This window comes from Schistocerca serialis, chromosome 10, assembly GCF_023864345.2.
Source record: "Schistocerca serialis cubense isolate TAMUIC-IGC-003099 chromosome 10, iqSchSeri2.2, whole genome shotgun sequence".
Classification (NCBI taxonomy): Eukaryota; Metazoa; Arthropoda; class Insecta; order Orthoptera; family Acrididae; genus Schistocerca; species Schistocerca serialis.
This window is the reverse complement of record NC_064647.1, coordinates 188,927,897-188,946,093: the sequence shown is the minus strand read 5'-3', so window position 1 is coordinate 188,946,093 and position 18,197 is coordinate 188,927,897. Positions and strand designations below refer to the sequence as shown.

Genomic DNA, 18,197 nt, shown 5'->3' with positions numbered 1-18,197 from the left:
TTCCACCTCCCTCTCTCTCTATCCCTCTCCTCCTCCCGCCTCCTTTGTCCACCCCCCGCCCCCCCCCCCCCCCCCTCCCATCTCTGTCCATCACCTTCCCCCTGCTCTCTATTTCCACATCCTCCTCACTCATCCCTCTGTCCATATCCTCTTTCCCTTTCTTTATATCCATTTCCTCTCCCCTTCTCTGTCCATCTCCTCCTCCTCCCTCCTCTCCATGACCTTATTTATTGTTATTGCAAACAGTACCTTGAATGGGAATAGAAGTCAGAATGAACGGTTAAATCGTTTACAATCATTAGTACATGGAGTGTGAGAGAGACCTATCCAGCTACTGGATATGTGATGATAGTTACTTTAATGACAGTATTTCAAGTGTTTTTAATATACGAGCAGGTACGATTATAAAGTTGCCCATAAATACAAACTTCCTGTTTTCAAAATGACTGCAAAATGGAAAACAAATCCCCACATTTTCACACCACATTTTTTTCTGGCAGCCAATTTAAAAGACAGTGTTTATTGTATAACATATCTATATTTCCAGTGGTTTAGGCTGTGCGTTGTCTGTCAGTCACCAAGTCAATTGGATGAGAAGGGATTCATCCACTGAATCTTTCTTTAAATTGTTTGAATTGAAACAAAACATTGTCTATGCTCTCCATCTGTATCATTACTTGATGATCATGTAGTTAGCCTATGTTGCGCCAATGCTGACCAATATTTTGACACTTCACAGGTGGCATTTTTTCCAAAGTAAACCACAAATTGAAATCAAATGAATGTTAGTAACACACCAAATTAGCACAAACTCAAATCAATTCAATCTTTGCATGCACAAAGATGTGATCATCACTGATAACACACTGAACTATCACTTTCAATTGTATTCTTTTCTGAAAAATATCAATATTCAATGTAGAACTTGTTGTTATGAAAATGTGACAGCAGAACTATCAAAACAAACATCACATTTCATTCATCTGTATTTCCAACTTTTCCAGTGGATTTTCCCAAAATTTTCTTTCATACAAATGTTGTACCGACAATCACAATCTCAACCCGAAAAAATCAGCCAAATTGGTTGAGCCGTTCTCAAGTGATGATCTTTCATACATGTGACAACTGAGTTTTATTTATACAGATTACAGGAGAATGGAAAGACTAGTACTAGTGGATCTGGGAGAAGATCAATGTGGATTCCAGAGAGAAGAAGGAATACACAAGGCAATATTGCCCCTACAATATGTTAAAAAACTCAGACCTGCATTTACAGCATTTTTAAATCTGGACATTGGGACAAGTATTTGATACTGTTGACTGGGATATGGTACACTATTTCAAATTATGAAGTTATCAGGGACAAAATAGAGGAAGTGAATCATGGTCAAAGGAAATGAAAGAAAAGCAGTAGTTGAGAAGGAAGTGAAACCAGCTTGTAGCTGTCTCTCATTTTATTCAATCTGCACAATGTTCAAGCAGGAAAGAACACCAAGGAGGAATTTGGAAAGCTTCAGGGAGAAAAAATTAAAACTTTAAGGTTTGCCAATGACATTTCTGTTCTATCAAAGAAGGGAAAGGACTCAAAACATCATTTGAATGGAATGGGTAGTGTCTTCAAGGGAGGCTGCTGTTGAAAATCAACAGAAATAAACCAAGAGTAATAGTCAAACTGAATCATCTGATGCTGACAGAATTAAATTAGGGAATAAGACACTAAAAGCAGTAGAAGAGTTTTGCTTTTCTTTCAGTAAAATAACAGATGATGGCCGAAGTAAAGGGGACATAAACGGCACACTGGGAATAGCAATAAAAGCTCCTCGGAAAAAGACATATCATAAATTAGCAATGGAGGGAAATGTGAGGGGTAAAATTTGCAGAGAGAGACAATGGCTTTGCTACAGCAAGGTTCAAATGCATGTAAGTTGCAGCCATTATGCAGAGACGAATAGGCTCACACAGGATTAACTAGAGGGGCAACCGAAAAATAATTGGAATCGATCTGTTGCACATGCACGCTTTGTAGTTACACATTGTGCCGCAAGGTGGTGTTAGTTTGGGGGATCCCACATCACTCAGTAAGCTGTTGTAAGTCAGAGTTAAGTTGTTTCTTTGTAGTGCTCTGTTGTTTGCATTCCTATCTCGACCCTGCAGCCATTATTGATGTGGCCGGCAAGAAGAAGCAAGGAGTCTGTGTGAAACTCTGTTTTCTGATAGGAAAAACTGCAGCCGAGACTATTGGGAAGTTTTAGAAAGCCTTTAATGATGATGCCTTGGGGAAATCACAGGTCTACAAGTGGTTTTCTTATTTTAAATCTGACAATGTATCAACTGAAGACATGCCGTGCCCTGGTCATCCTTTGACAGGAAGAAATGATGAAAACATTGCCACAATCATATGTGTAATTGATGAAAATCATCGCATGACCACTGACCAATTTTCTGAGGAAGCACAAGTGTCATGAAGTGCAGTTCAGTGAATTTTAACTGAAGATTTGCATATGAATGGATGTCTGCAAAACATTTCCTCACTTAAGTCACAAAAGACCAAAGAGAAAACTACATCTACATCTACATTTATACTCCGCAAGCCACCCAAAGGTGTGTGGCGGAGGGCATTTTACGTGCCACTGTCATTACCTCCCTTTCCTGTTCCAGTCGCATATGGTTCGCGGGAAGAACGACTGTCTGAAAGCCTCCGTGCGCGCTCTAATCTCTCTAATTTTACATTCGTGATCTCCTCAGGAGGTATAAGTAGGGGGAAGCAATATATTCGATACCTCATCCAGAAACGCACCCTCTCGAAACCTGGCGAGCAATCTACACCGCGATGCAGAGCGCCTCTCTTGCAGAGTCTGCCACTTGAGTTTATTAAACATCTCAGTAACGCTATCACGGTTACCAAATAACCCTGTGACAAAACGCGCTGCTCTTCTTTGGATCTTCTCTATCTCCTGCGTCAAACCGATCTGGTACGGATCCCACACTGATGAGCAATACTCAAGTATAGGTCGAACAAGAGTTTTGTAAGCCACCTCCTTTGTTGATGGACTACATTTTCTAAGCACTCTCCCAATGAATCTCAACCTGGTACCCGCCTTACCAACAATTAATTTTATATGATCATTCCACTTCAAACCGTTCCGCACGCATACTCCCAGATATTTTACAGAAGTAACTGCTACCAGTGTTTGTTCTGCTATCATATAATCATACAATAAAGGATCCTTCTTTCTATGTATTCGCAATACATTACATTTGCCTATGTTAAGGGACAGTTGCCACTCCCTGCACCAAGTGCCTATCCGCTGCAGATCTTCCTGCATTTCGCTACAATTTTCTAATGCTGCAACTTCTCTGTATACTACAGCATCATCCGCGAAAAGCCGCATGATGTGAACATCTGCCACAACTTGAAGAGTGAAATTCAGAACATCCAAATTTCCTTAAAAGAAATATGATTGGGGATGAGAGTTGGTGCCACGGGTATGGTCCAGAGTCAAAGTGAGAGTCAAGCCAGTGGAAACTCAAATGTCACCACAACCCAAGGAAGCATGTAAAGCATGACCCAATATGAAAACATATTAATTTTTTAACTTTTTTATTTTATTTTTTATTTTAATGTCAATGGCTTTATCCACAAGGAGTTTGTTCCTTCACAACAAACAGTGAACCAACATTTTTATCTGGATGTGTTATGAGTATTACAAGAGAAAGTGTGACAAAAACAGCTAGAACTCCAGAGAAATGGGAACTGGTTGCTCCAACACAACAATGCTTGAGCTCACACAGCTCTGGTCCAGCAGTTGCCGGAAAAAAAAGCAACATGGTGCTTGTGCCTATTCTACTCACCTGATCTGGCTCACTGACTTTTTCTTCCACAGCTGAAGCAAATTCTTAAAGGAAAGCAATTCAGTGATGTGGATGATGCCAAAGAAAACATGCTAACGGCTTTGAACAGTACTCCGCCTCAAGATTAAAAAAAGAACTGAGACAAATGCATTAACACATGTGGACAATACTTTGAAGAGAACTAAAGAACTTTGAATGTAGAGTTCAATAAAAATGCAAGATAACAAGCATTCTAGTTATTTTTGGGTCCACCCTCATACAGTCAAGTCGGCATAAGTTGATCTCTGATAGTTGCATTGGGCAGGGTGCAGCAGTTTTGCAGGCCTACGTCAGCCAATAACATAATGTAATTTTGTAAATGTCTCTATGGCAAAACCTCAGTGTTGTCACAGCCCCTATCAATGGCTACTGTTTGTGGTTGCAGCCATCAATGCTTTGCGGATGAAAGCTGGCAGCAGTGCTGTGCACTGTCGGGGATCTTCTTATACCATTTTGACTATAGCGTGGAGAGCTGTATCAAACCAGTCTTCAGACTGAGGAAAACAACAACAGTCTCCATAAGTCTGTTGCCTTCCTTCTTTTTAATAAACACTTAGCTTTACTCAACAAAGCTACCTACTTTTAGTTTTTAGTCTCACACAGCTTTGTGTACCTAATGCTTCACACACACACTTACAAGGAGAGATTGCCAGTGGTGGTATCCACTTTTTGAAAAAAATGTATACAGTGATGTAGGTTAAGATCCCAGGTATCACACCCTGCAGCCATTCACCCTGGTTGGCTCTCATTTGTAAGTAATTGATGAAGAAAAATAAAATTCAGAATTTTGCGTGTCACTCAGTAGCATTAAAAAAGTAGTGTTGTGTTGTTTAGTTGTGTGGTGTACTGAATGGCATAAAGTGTTACTTGCAGCAGGTAGTGAGTCTAAAAATCATCAGGTGATTTAAATTTTCTTTTATTTTTAAATTTTTATCGAAATTACTTTGATCATTATTTGTATTCAATTAATTGGTTTAAATCTAATCTGCTTTACTTTTGTTCTTTTGTCACATCATTTTAATCATCATATCAATTTCTTCATTTGCTCTCACTTTCATCCCTATCATTCTTTCTCTGCTTGAAATGTTTGCTCATGTGATTTTAATTAGTTATATAATTTAATTTCGATTTAATTTCTTTCATTTTATTGTCATATTTTTTCGTCCCTGTCACTGCATTCATTTTTTCTATTCCTCATTTTGCTTGAATTTTGTTTTACTTATAATCCCTTCTTTCATTTCAGTCTCCATCTGCATTATTTTGTCCATAATGCATTAGGAATTCAGTCTAGTAAATGATTTTATGACAATTACCATCCAAAAAATGCACATATTGTAACATATTGTGATACCTCTACTCAGTCAATATAAATAGATTATTTCATCTTTTGTTTTTTAAGTAATGTATTGCCATTTTCAAATATTGAAATGTTATAACAGATAAACATAATGAAATTCACATAAACCAAAATCCCGAGTGGAAAAAAATGGTATTAAGAAAAAATGAGAACATTCATATGACAAAGTGACAAAAGAATAGAAATAAAAAATTACATTTAAACCAATTAATTGAATAAAAATAGTGATCGAAGTAATTTCAATAAACATTTCAACATAAAAAACTTAAGACTCCTCACAGGATTTGAACTCACTGCCTTGTGCACACAAATGGTTTAGCCTATCCACTACACCACACAATGAGTCAACAAAAAACTACCTTTTTAATGCTACTGAGTGTCATGTAAATTTCCTTTTTTTCTCCATTACTCACAAACAAGGGCTCACCAGGGTGAACAGCTGCAGGGTGTGATACTTGGGATCTCAACCTACATCACTGTATAGACGGTTTCAAAAAGTTGATATAACTGCAGGGGACCTCTCCTTGTTACTTGCGAATGTTTTCAAAGGTGGCATTTCTTTGGATCTTGGACTGACACTTCAGAGTCTCTTATAGCTACTATTAAGTCTACAACTTTGCTTCCGCCATTTTGCAATAGACGGCAGTAGCGGAAAGTAGTGGTGCAAGTTGTTCGTTGTAAGTGTCATACAGTGAGCTTAGCCATTTGAGAACATAATGCCATCAAAATATCAGTCAATTTTTGATTGCATCACAAAGTTATTCTTGACTGAATACGTCAACTTATGATCCCAATTCTCGTCATCTGCGGGAGGTTTTAATTTTCTGCTTTGATACGAAGAAATCTGTGGCCGAGGCTCATAAAAAGCTAGGTAAGGCCTATGATGAGACGCCTGTTCATGACAGAACTTTGCAGAAAATGGTTTCCATGCTTCAAGAATGGTGATTCTGATGTTGATGACCGGCACGATTGTGAGAGAGAGAAAGCTTTTGATGCTACTGCAACCAATGGGAACAATCACAGGAGATTGTTATCGAAAACAATTGATATGTTTGAGCCAAGCACTGAAAGACAAATGGCCACACTACAGCGACAGACATGGAAAAATGATTTTGTAGCATGACAGTGCAGGACCCCATGTCAAAAATCCCATCAAAACATACTTGCAAACATTGAAATGGGAAGTTCTGCCCCACCCGCTGTTTTCGCCAGATATTCCTCCCTCTGGCTGCCACCTTTCTCGATCTATGACACACGACCTAGCTGACTAGCACTTGTGGTCATATGAGCAAGTGCAAAATTGGATCAATTCATGGCTCCCTTCAAAAGATGCCCAGTTTATACACGGCAGGATTAGTACGCTGCACTAAAACTCGGAGAAAGCAGTGGCCAATGATGGCCAATACTTTGTATCGTAAATTTTTTGTAAGTTTTTCACAATAAAGTCTCGAACTTCAAGAAAAAATGGTGGAAGCAAAGTTATAGACCTAGTATTATCTGGACCAGATGGAAAGTCGACTAATCTAAAAAAATCTTGTTTGTACCCTACTAACTATCAGTCACCTGTAGCAGCCTCCAATGTGTAGAGCAGCCTGACACATTTAGGGGGGCACTACAATTCTCAAAATTACAGAGTAAGTGCAAGGAGTCGGAACATATCTTGTCATTCATGAACAAAGCCTCTAGTTAATGCCCTCTGCTCAATTCCTGACCAGAGCAGCACAATCAGTTCTGAGGTAATGCTGCAGATTGTTTCATCAGAACTGTGTGAGTGAGGCTACTCGACCTCTGTCAGTTGCTGGAATGATCCGACTATGATCTCAGTGCCCAGATGACAGGCATCATTTGTTCCAATCTCCACCACAGTTGACAACTGATTGCACCCAGCTATCTCAGTGGTTACCAGAATAGCCTCTTCAACATGTCGAATGAGGCATCTAGTCATACACACTGAGTGGGCTTGGTGTTTCTTCACATCCCTTGCTGGTTTTTCCCTGATGGGTACCATCACATCTGAACCACTGACAGTTGCTTGATCCCTACCCTTATGTGTTTGCCTTCTCTTGACAAGGAACACAGCAGGTTTCACAAGTGAAATTTGCATCACTGTCTCAGTTTCTGATTCAGTGGGAGACATCATTGCATACTCATTGATTAAGGGGACAACTGCAATACCTTTAGTTCTCCTTGGTCCCTGCCTTCCCTGTATGGGGTGCCTAGCCCTGCCACTGAGATGCCACTCACAGCCAAGCAGAGGAACAGTAACCGTCTGTATTTCCTGTAGAGGAGACACTATTACTGGGACACGAGAGTACTTGCTGTATGAGGGTAATCCCAAAAGTAAGGTCTCCTACTTTTTTATAAGTACAGAACTCTGTTTGTGTGGCAGTTGGTCACACTGTTATGAGGAGTGCTTCACGCAATGTGTGTAAACATGCACACGCCACACTGAGGCACTCAGTCTTGGCTTGGCAGCCATTGAGAATGGAACTCCCATTGGATGTTACCACCAAGTGCGAATTGCACACAGTTATGCGGTTTTTTGAATGCAAAGGGCACTGCGCCGATTGAAATACATAGCCAATTGATGGAAGTGTATGGTGAGTCACGCATGGGTGTCAAAAATGTTCGTAAGTGGTGCAGAGAGTTTTGCAGCTCGTCGGACCGAAATTCACGATGAACAAAAGAGTGGGGGCTGTCAGTTTCTGAGGAGACAGTGTTGAAGGTTGAGCAAAGCACTCGTGAAGATCACCGGATCACCCTGGATGATCTCTGCACATTAGTTCCTGAGGTTTCCCGAAGCACCGCTCACAGAATTTAAATGGAAACACTGAACTACCAGAAGGTGTGCTCAAAATGGGTGCCACACATGCTAACTGAGGACCACATGCGGCAACGAGTTGATGCTTCCTGCGCATTTCTTCACCGCCTTGCAGCCGAACAGGACAACTTTCTGGACTCAATTGTCACGGGTGACGAAACCTGGGCATACCAAGACCAAGCAACAATCACGCCAGTTCATAACTTTCTGAACAGCATGGCAGCGAGCTGGTATGACATGGGCATGCAAAAACTGTCACAACATCTACAAAAATGTGTCGACAGAAATGGTGATTATGTTCCGAAAAATAGCTAAATGTTCAAGCTGTAAACTGATGTAAACCATTTTAGAAATAAACAGGCCTATGTACTTATAAAAAAATATGAGATCTTACTTTTGGGAATACCCTCGTACCTGTGATATCAGTGCACAACCGCACAATCGATACAGCAGAGATCAGTTGTGTGACATACATGTGAAGGGGTAGAACAACTATTTGTAAAATAAACAAATACAACAAAATTACAAACTTTAATAACAAACAAATTGAAAATATGCAGTCTTATGGTTTATAGCATGCATAACCTTGACAGTTAAACATAAGCTACATACAGGCAAACATAAAACATGAGTAAAATCTGGAATGGAGTTTCAATTTGCAGCAGAGAGTGTGCAGATTTGAAACTTCCTGGTACATTAAATTTTCACTAGAACTTCTGGTAGAAATGGTATTGCAGGGAAATGACTTATAGTTCATCAGTAAAGCAGCTGTCATACTGAGATTCATTGGAAGAATCCTAAGGAAATGCAATCCAAAAACAAAGGCAGTAGGTTAGAGTACACTTGTTTGCCCACTGTTTGAATATTGCTCACCAGTGAGGGATCCATACCAGATAGGGTTGATAGAAGAGAGCAGCACGCTTCATTACAGGATCATTTAGTATTTCGAAAGTGTTACGGAGATGACAGATAAACTCCAGTGGAAGACTCTGCAGGAGAAACGCTCAGTAGCTCAGTACGGGCTTTTGTTGAAGTTTCGAGAACATACCTTCTACATCTACATCTACATCCATACTCCGCAAGCCACCTGACGGTGTGTGGCGGAGGGTACCTTGAGTACCTCTATCGGTTCTCCCTTCTATTCCAGTCTCGTATTGTTCGTGGAAAGAAGGATTGTCGGTATGCCTCTGTGTGGGCTTTAATCTCTCTGATTTTATCCTCATGGTCTCTTCGCGAGATATACGTAGGAGGGAGCAATATGCTGCTTGACTCTTCGGTGAAGGTATGTTCTCGAAACTTTGACAAAAGCCCGTACCGAGCTACTGAGCGTCTCTCCTGCAGAGTCTTCCACTGGAATTTATCTATCATCTCCGTAACGCTTTCGCGATTACTAAATGATCCTGTAACGAAGCGCGCTGCTCTCCGTTGGATCTTCTCTATATCTTCTATCAACCCTATCTGGTACGGATCCCACACTGCTGAGCAGTATTCAAGCAGTGGGCGAACAAGCGTACTGTAACCTACTTCCTTTGTTTTCGGAAGGAGTCAAGCAGTATATTGCTTCCTCCTATGTATATCTCGCGAAGAGACCATGAGGATAAAATCAGATAGATTAGAGCCCACACAGAGGCATACCGACAATCTTTCTTTCCACGAACGATTCAAGACTGGAACAGAAAGGAGAACCGATAGAGGTACTCAAAGTACCCTCTGCCACACACTGTCAGGTGGCTTGCGGAGTATGGTTGTAGATGTATAGGTAATTGGATAGATAATAAAAACTACTCACCATGCAGTGGCAGTAGAACACACATATAAAAGGTATTACAGTTTGCTAGCTTTAGCAAATTGTAATACCTTTTATATCTGTGTTGTCCTGATGCTGCTTGGTTTTGTTTTATCTGTCCCGTTACTTCTATTTTCAAAAACTCATTATTTCTGAAGAAATGACTTAGCCATTCACTCTGTAGTGAAAATTCCCTACATTGTGACTAAGCCATTTCTCTGAAATATTCTTTCTTCCAACAGCACTCATCCTGTAATGTATGCAGAGGCCTCCTGTGAAGCTCAGAACGTAGGAGGTGAAGTACTGGCAGAAGTAAAGAAGAAAAGTAAGGAAAAAAAGTTGCTTTTACCTTGGCTTGCAAGTCCACATAGTGCTCCAGATCTTTTTCAATTGGGTCATCGCTGAAGAGTGTGAATCCAGAATGTGCGACATCTCGACATCCGATCTCCTGGTTTAATGTGCCGACAAATTCTTCAATCGTAGTTGAGCCATCAAAACTTACGACCTGTAGGTAAAGAATATTACACAGATCTGTGTAGGTAAAGAATATTACACAGATCTGGCCTATGTACACAGTTTAATAACTATCAAATGTTACATTTTTTTCTGTCAATGACATTCACTGAACTATTTCACTGGCAGAGATCGGTAGGTCACTCACCTGGTACGTGCCGTTGAGCATGTGCACGGGAATGGCGTGGGGTAGCGAGTGGTGGTAGGGGTTCTTCAGCAGGATGGACAGCACTTCCATGCGAGACGGCTTCGCTTCACGGCCCCCATTCTGCAGCGTCCTCTCGAGGGCACGTTGGCAGTAAGCAGCGTACTTGCCGCATTCCGTCCTACGAGCATACGTCATTCTGATTAGCTCGTGTGTTTATAGTAATGTCTCTAACTTACTTATTATTGGAAAGCACTGTGCAGTAGGCATATTGTCTCACATTTAGAAACAAAAAAATATGAATAAAGGCATTGTGTCACACAGACAGAAAGTGATATCCAAAAATTCCCAAAATATAAAATTTGCACACAATGGCTACAAGTGCACTGAAATTCAGCTCAGTGTCTCCCTGTACATCTCTCTTGAATTGCTGTAGCATGTGGCTGTGAGTCCTGAGGTTTGGTTAGTTGTTACTGGGGATATTCCCATTGTCATTTAACCCTGAGTTTGTGCTTTTGTGATGGTTGACCTTAAAGAGCAGCTTTTCTGCATGTAGTTTTGTTTTAAACCCACAAAAATGGCTGCATAAATGCAAAATATGTTGAAGTGAGCTTTTGGAGACAACACTTTATGTCCGACAGAGACTAACAACCAGCACAAGCACTTCACAAACGGCCTCTGATGATCATGAGTGTTTCAGTCAGGTGCAAACTGGCATCGTAACAGAAAATGTTCATAATTTGAGGAATATGATACTGCAAAATCATATACACATCATCTGAGACCGCTACAACACTTTGAGAATACATTATGGTACATGTGAATGTATACATTTAGAAGAACTGAACATAGGAAGGATTGTGATGAAGTTTGTGTCACAACTGCTTGAAAGTGACCAGAAGCAGCAATGAGTGGAAGTCTGCAGGAAAGTTATGCAATTGCTACAACGTGACCAAAAATGTTGCCTCCAGTTTAAAGTTGGATTTATGGTTACAGTCTTGAAACTAAGCAGGAACAGTCACAGTGGAACAGCCCAAGAAAAGTTTTAAAAGGCAAGAGTAATATTAAATCCTTATTGATTTTTTCTTTTTTTACAGTGTGTGGCTAACATAGCTCAGGAACTTTTGACTGAAAACAAGACATGTCTTTGTGTGATTTCTTCCTCTTCCACAAAATGAAAATCGAGTTGGATGGGCAACCATTTGATAGAGTGGAGCAGATTTAAGAGGATTCACAGAGTACTTTAACAAAGAAAGACTTACAAGGTGCATTTTAAAAGGAGCAGAAATGAAAGGATTTGTGTACTCACTCCTGAGTGGTCTACTTTGAAAGTGATGGTGCAGTAAAAGTATTAATTTTAATTAAGATACTTTGAGAGCTTTTGGGTACTACTTTGTATGTTGAGCTCCTGCTTAAGAATGATGGTACTGATGAACTTTTGACAGTAAATGTGTTGCCAGCTATCTCCAAAAACTGAAGGAGAGCTGCCTGACCAGAATTGCTAGAAGAAACAGAGAGGCATATTCTTGACATATTTCAGAGGGTGTAGAAGCCTGGAAATTTTTTTTGCATCGATGAGAGTCTGATGAAATTTGGGGTCATATGTACAGTACAACCCTTCAAAGAGGGCAGGATTTGGTTTGAAATCATAAAGTCTGCTCATCTGGCAATGGATACTGTTACAGTTTAAAAATTTATACAGGTCTTGAGGCAAAAAAAGTATTCAGCACACCAGAAAGCGAGAAAAGTGTTTTGGATTTGTGTGAGACTTTACTGGATGAATGGAGAACAATATACATGGACGGTTGGTATAGTTTTCCCATTTTGTTTCTAAAGTTATTGGAGAAGAATACCTACTCAGTTGGAGCTGTAAGACCAAACAGGAAAAACATGTCACCACAGTTCAAAAACTCAGTGCTGAAAACAGGCAAACTGACTTTTGCATCAGCAAATAAAGTTCTTGCTTTGAAACGGATTGAAAAATAACTAGTGCACATCCTGTCAACCATTCATGATCAACCTGACTATAAGGAACAGCAAAAATGAGAAGACTAAGCTGAAACTTAATTGCATCAGTGATTATAACACAGGAGTCGATGCATGCAACTAACACTTAGCATCATACCCTCTTACGAGAAGACATGAGAAAGGATATAAAAAATATATTTTTATATGTTAGACATAGCAATTCTCAATGCAAGCACTGTACACTATATGATGAGCTCCAGTAAAAGAAGAATGAGGTCCACAGATTTTCGTCTCAATCTGTCAGAACAAATTCTGAAAAACATCAGACTTTCTGATCACAAGATTTGCAGATGCCCATGCCAAAGAACAAATCTATTATGACTTCAAGGAAGGTACTGGAGACATTTTTGCACAAAAATACTGGCAACTAACCAAAGGCAGCACCAGCTATAGGATGTAAGGTCTGTTACAACAGAGGACAACGTGGAGAATCCCGCTTAAAGTACAAAGAGTGCAAGATTTGCCTACAAGTGAATAAGTGTTTTAAGATTTGTCACACTGAGACAAATTATGTATGATTATATTTCATGGAGTAATAGAGAAACACAATAAACTGATTAGTCTAATATAGTTTACACAGGGTCTCCCACTCAAAAGAGGCTCCACAAACATGTGTAGCAATTCCGCTGAAATTGCACCATGTAATTTATGATGTTTGACATGGCAACATTGCACTCTGTAACATCATTCGACGCAACAATTTGTTTCCACGCATCACTGTGCTGTAGCTCAGTGTACAATGTTTAGTAACAATGTATTGTTATTCTGTTGAAGAGGGCATGTTCCTTGTGAAACAATATGGGATCACTGGTTCCATTAAGACATGTCAGGAAATGTTTGTTGAAGAGTTTGGTGACCAGCATACACCATCTAAAAGCTGCATACAAAAGTTAGTGAACAAGATGAAGAGCAGTGGAATGGTGTTGAACCTTCACAATGCAGGATGGCCACAGAAGAAGAAGTGACTGTTATGAAAGAACAATTGTTGGCTTCTCCTGCACAGTCTGTTCAATATTTACCTCAGGAATGTGGAATGTCACAAAGCACATGTCACAGAGCTGCAACAAAAGCAGGCATGCATCCACACAGGTTTGCAGTTGTTCAGGAACTGAATGTCAATGAACAAAGATGAATGCATTACATTTTGTCATTGGTTTCAGCAATTTATTTTTCCTCTGGCATGGCCTAAAAGGCAAGCTCTACAGGAACAAACCACAGAATTTGGAACATTTACAAGAGAACATCATCTGTGAAATCCAGGCAATGACACCAGAGGTTCTGGCAGCAACATTTGAGGATCTGCAGTGTTGTGTTCAACTGTGCTGACAAGTCGAGAGTGGTCACTTCCAGCACCTTTTGTGATCCACCTTCATTTCCCCATGAACAAGGTATGACAAGTTCATTTCAGTTCATTTCCTGATTTTTATGCAAAACCTTTAAACATAATTTCAGCAAATGCTTTTTTGTGGGGCCTCTTCCAAGTGGGACATTCAGTAGTATGTTACTGTAAAAACAAGGAAAATTGCTAAAAAATAAGTGTATTGCTGTGTCATGATGTGAATACAAGTATTGTATGCTAGTGCGTTAAAATGTGAAGAAATATTCTTAAACATTATGTTATAGCTAGGTATCTTATTGTGTACCAGTATTGTGTACCAGTACTACAGGTCACCTGATGACAGTAGACAAACACAACTGGTAGTGAAAATTAAACCATTTTCTAAATGGCAGCTGAGGTTGCGATTTGGGTAGAATTTAAAACTGAATTACTGTGGCACTCAAAAGTATTTGGACAAAGTGTTTATGTACGATAAAGTAGGGAGCATCCTACGGGAGATTAGGAGTTTGTTCCATGGCACAACAGATGTGACACGGGTAGGCAAGTACATGCAATACAAGGCGAAAACTTAACAACTGCAGATCAAAAGTATTTTGAGATAACATTTTATAGTTTCCTTTATTTTGTCGTGAATAGTCATCTTTTACAGTCAAAGCCAAACTCTTTGGTACAAATTATGCCACCACCAAAACTTAAAGAATACTTCACATCTCAAAGAGGCAGAATATAGACTGAGACTTGCCATACTTTCAGAGTATCTACACACACTGGTGTGTGTCTGGAATGAAATCTATAATATCTGTGGGCATATTAGTGACAAGGATGACTGTGAAAAACTACCATCAAATTTGATAAAATCGGTAGAAAGTAATGTGTAACAGATCCTCAGAAGACTGTATGACAAATTACTGAAGACCCGAATGAATATTAAGGAGTAGATGTTCATGTTCCTACAGTAAAATGTCAACTTCGCAATCAGAGTTTAACAGACCACTGTCCATGGAAGAAACCATTTGTCAGTTCAGCAAACAGAAAGAAGAAAAGAGCCTTTGCTAAAGAATTCTGGAAGTGGACACCGAATGACTGATCCAAGATGTCACTGAACAGTGAAAGCAAATGTAATTTAAAGTGTGATTACAGTTGCCTGAGACTGCAGTCATGTGTCTGTGAGTTGCATTTGCATGCGCACACATGCGTGTGTGTGTGTGTGTGTGTGTGTGTGTGTTTCTGTCGTCTGTTTTTGACGAAGGCCTTATGGGCCGAAAGATTTATTTGTGGCAGTCTTTTTGTTGTGCCTATCTGCGATTTAGCACTTCCGCTCTATGGTGAGTGACGACTTACTTTTTCATAATTTTCTTAAATGTAATTTGGTGTATTCTCATGGGATTCAGTGTATTTGTCATCCTACAAGTGAAAGACACAATCCAAACTGCAAGATTCTGAGCAAGAAGCATTGAGGATGAATCATTATGGTATGGGTATATTTCTCCATCAAAGGTATGGGTTTTTCAGTGCGCATAGAGGATATCATAAAGGTCCTGACTGTAGTGACATTTTAAGAAAATATATGCTACCCTATGCTGGAAAACTTATACCACAAAACTGAAAATTTCAAAACGACAATGTTCCAGAGTATCATATACCCTGTGTCCAAGAATATCAAAGGAAAAAAAGATTAAAATTGTGACATAGACAGGTCAAAGTTCACATTTAAATCCAATAGAGCAAGTGTGGGAGCCAGTGGACAGATCTGTTGGATGAAGAAATACTAAAATAAAGCCAATTTCTATGAATTCTTCAGTCTGAATAGAATAAGATTCTTCAAGCCAAAATATTATGCGTAACTGAATTTATGCTTCCACGAAATGCCATTGTAATAGCACCAAAGGGTTTTACAACAAAATATTAACATCACTTGTCACCAGAAAAATGCACTTATTTTGTTTCTTTACAATGTTTTAAAGGTTTGATTTATTCTCAAAACAGTTATGAGGTGCATATTTCTGAACCTTATTTGTTTGAATTACTGAATCGTATTTTCTAATGCAAACATATATTGTGACTACGCACATAATCTCGATTATACCCTTTTTTTATTTTTTATTTTTATTTTTTGCTGCTGTAAATTGACCCTTAGCCTGGGAGTGTGGGTGAGCAATACTCTCGCATTACAACATGAGAGTAGTAAACAATGTGCTACTCAAATGCTGCAACAGCTGCAATGCATTTTGTTTCGGTATTCATTATAGGTACTAAATTTTGCATACACTATGATGATTACAGTAGAATTTATCATAAACATTAGTAAATGATTTCAATTAGGATGTTGTAATTAGATTTTGCTTCTGCACAACACTATTCCATTAATGTGTACTTTAATTGCAAATTATCTGCCTAATTTGATTAGCTGTAGTTTTCAAGTCCCCCAATTACTGCAGGTAATTGAGAGTTTACTGTGTAAAAAATTTGGAAATTACTAGTTTACTAATTACTTTTATTAATTATTTTATAATAATATGTATTAATATAATTATAAAATATAATCATTATAAAATATGATGTATTATTTTATGTTAATGTTTACATGTTTCTTTTCTATGTCTTTCACATGTGTCTTATCCAGCTGACAATTGGTGAACAGATTCTTTTATCTATCCGATTCTATTATATTTTCAAACACTGATTTTTTTAAATATATACTTTACTCTAAAGTGTGATATAACGTCGTATATGTACAATAGTTTGCAGAATAGTACCAAAAAAAGAGTTGACAATACGATCATGATTAAAAAACTTTTGATGAGCACTACTGACTTTGTGTCAGAACTGCGGTGCAGGTGGCACTTGAGGAACCACAACAGGCGGTTGTTGCGCGGCACGAAGAGCGAGACGGCGAGTGCAAGCAGCTGCCAGCCCTGCACGAACACAAACGTGGGCGGGTTCGTCTTGCAGTCGAGCAGGACAGGTGCAGGGGGTGGCGTGGCCTGCAGCGACGTGGGGGAGCCGCCACCGCGCCCGCCACCTGCACCGCCCGCTCCCGTCCCACTGCCGCTGCCCCCGGCACCGCTCCCCCCGGACGAGGACGAGGTGTCGCAGGCAAACAGCGACTGGGTCGCGCACAGCAGCAACTGCGGGAGAGATACAGCACAGAGTTAAGGTGTGCCCGAGTGGACACTGTACATGTTCAAACATCGAGCAAATTATTATCTAAAAATGTTTACAGAAAGCTCCCAGTTGTCTGGATGCAGATTATGCAGCTTGCAGATTATCCGTTCTTGGTAAAGCAATTTTTGTAAAACCAAAACAAAGCCTGAAGGATCCTACCATAATTATAATGTTCAGAGTGAGTCAAAAATTACTTTACAACTTTTGAATGACATAGAAATTTCTTGAGACAACTTACAGAATTAGTAGATGTGTCATTCTGTACCAAACAACATCAAATTTGATGCATAAAGAGTATTACTACCCCGTCCCATGACCAGATGCACCAGTGTACTTCACAGTAAAAATGAATACATTCACTGGTGTGGGAAATGCTTGCTATGTGTTTTGGTTTCGTGAAATGGACTCTGCAATAACTGTTCGGCATAAATTTTTCATAAAATGTATTAAAAAACCTCTGAGCAAGCCTATCTCATTCCCTCACAGAAGTTTGAGGTTTCCTGAATAATCACTTCACAGGACAGTGAATTGGCTGTTAATGGCCAATCGCGTGGCCACCTCACTCCCCGGACTTGAAACCACTGGATTTCTTTCGCTGCGGTTTCATTAAAGACAGTGTGTCTGTTTCTTCCTTACCAAACAATGCAGCTAATCTGATCAAAAATTTATGCTGCCATTGCACAAGTTATGCCCAATTTGCTGCAACGAGTGTGGGGAAAAAAATTGATTACTGCTCGGACGTTTGCTGCATCAGAAATGGTAGTCACAAATGACACTTGGCATTTTTATGAGAAACTTGTGATTGTTTGCTATGAAATGACACAGCTACCATTCTACAAGTAATCTCAATAAATTTCCATATTATTCCAAAATTGTAAAGCCCTTTTTGAATCACCCTGTATATTTTCATTTAGAATGTAAATTTCTAATTGTGAAGACATAGATAATAATAACATCTGTGTGTCATTACACAGTGGCACTTTTGAACTGAGATTTGTGCAGCTTAATGGTGTGGATATAGTACACAAAATGTAGATGGCAGAGAGTACATGAGGTAATCAAGGAACCCATTATCATGAACAAATTAGCACTGAAATGTATTTATCAGTTATTAGGACATGCTATACAAATTCGTTGGGACTACACCACAGT

The 18,197-nt window shown here is 39.4% G+C and overlaps 1 protein-coding gene across 1 annotated transcript in view; it reads right to left on the bottom strand.

The window, feature by feature from the left end:
• LOC126424665 (uncharacterized protein CG43867) overlaps positions 1-18,197 on the bottom strand; it is a 448,798-nt gene that overhangs the window by 29,343 nt on the left and 401,258 nt on the right. The window contains exons 18-20 of the mRNA XM_050087395.1: positions 16,695-17,008; positions 10,517-10,694; positions 10,205-10,360 (exon numbers count right to left, since the gene is read on the bottom strand). Of these exons, the coding sequence (XP_049943352.1) occupies positions 10,205-10,360; positions 10,517-10,694; positions 16,695-17,008 (648 nt within the window). The remainder of the gene's footprint in view (positions 1-10,204; positions 10,361-10,516; positions 10,695-16,694; positions 17,009-18,197) is intronic.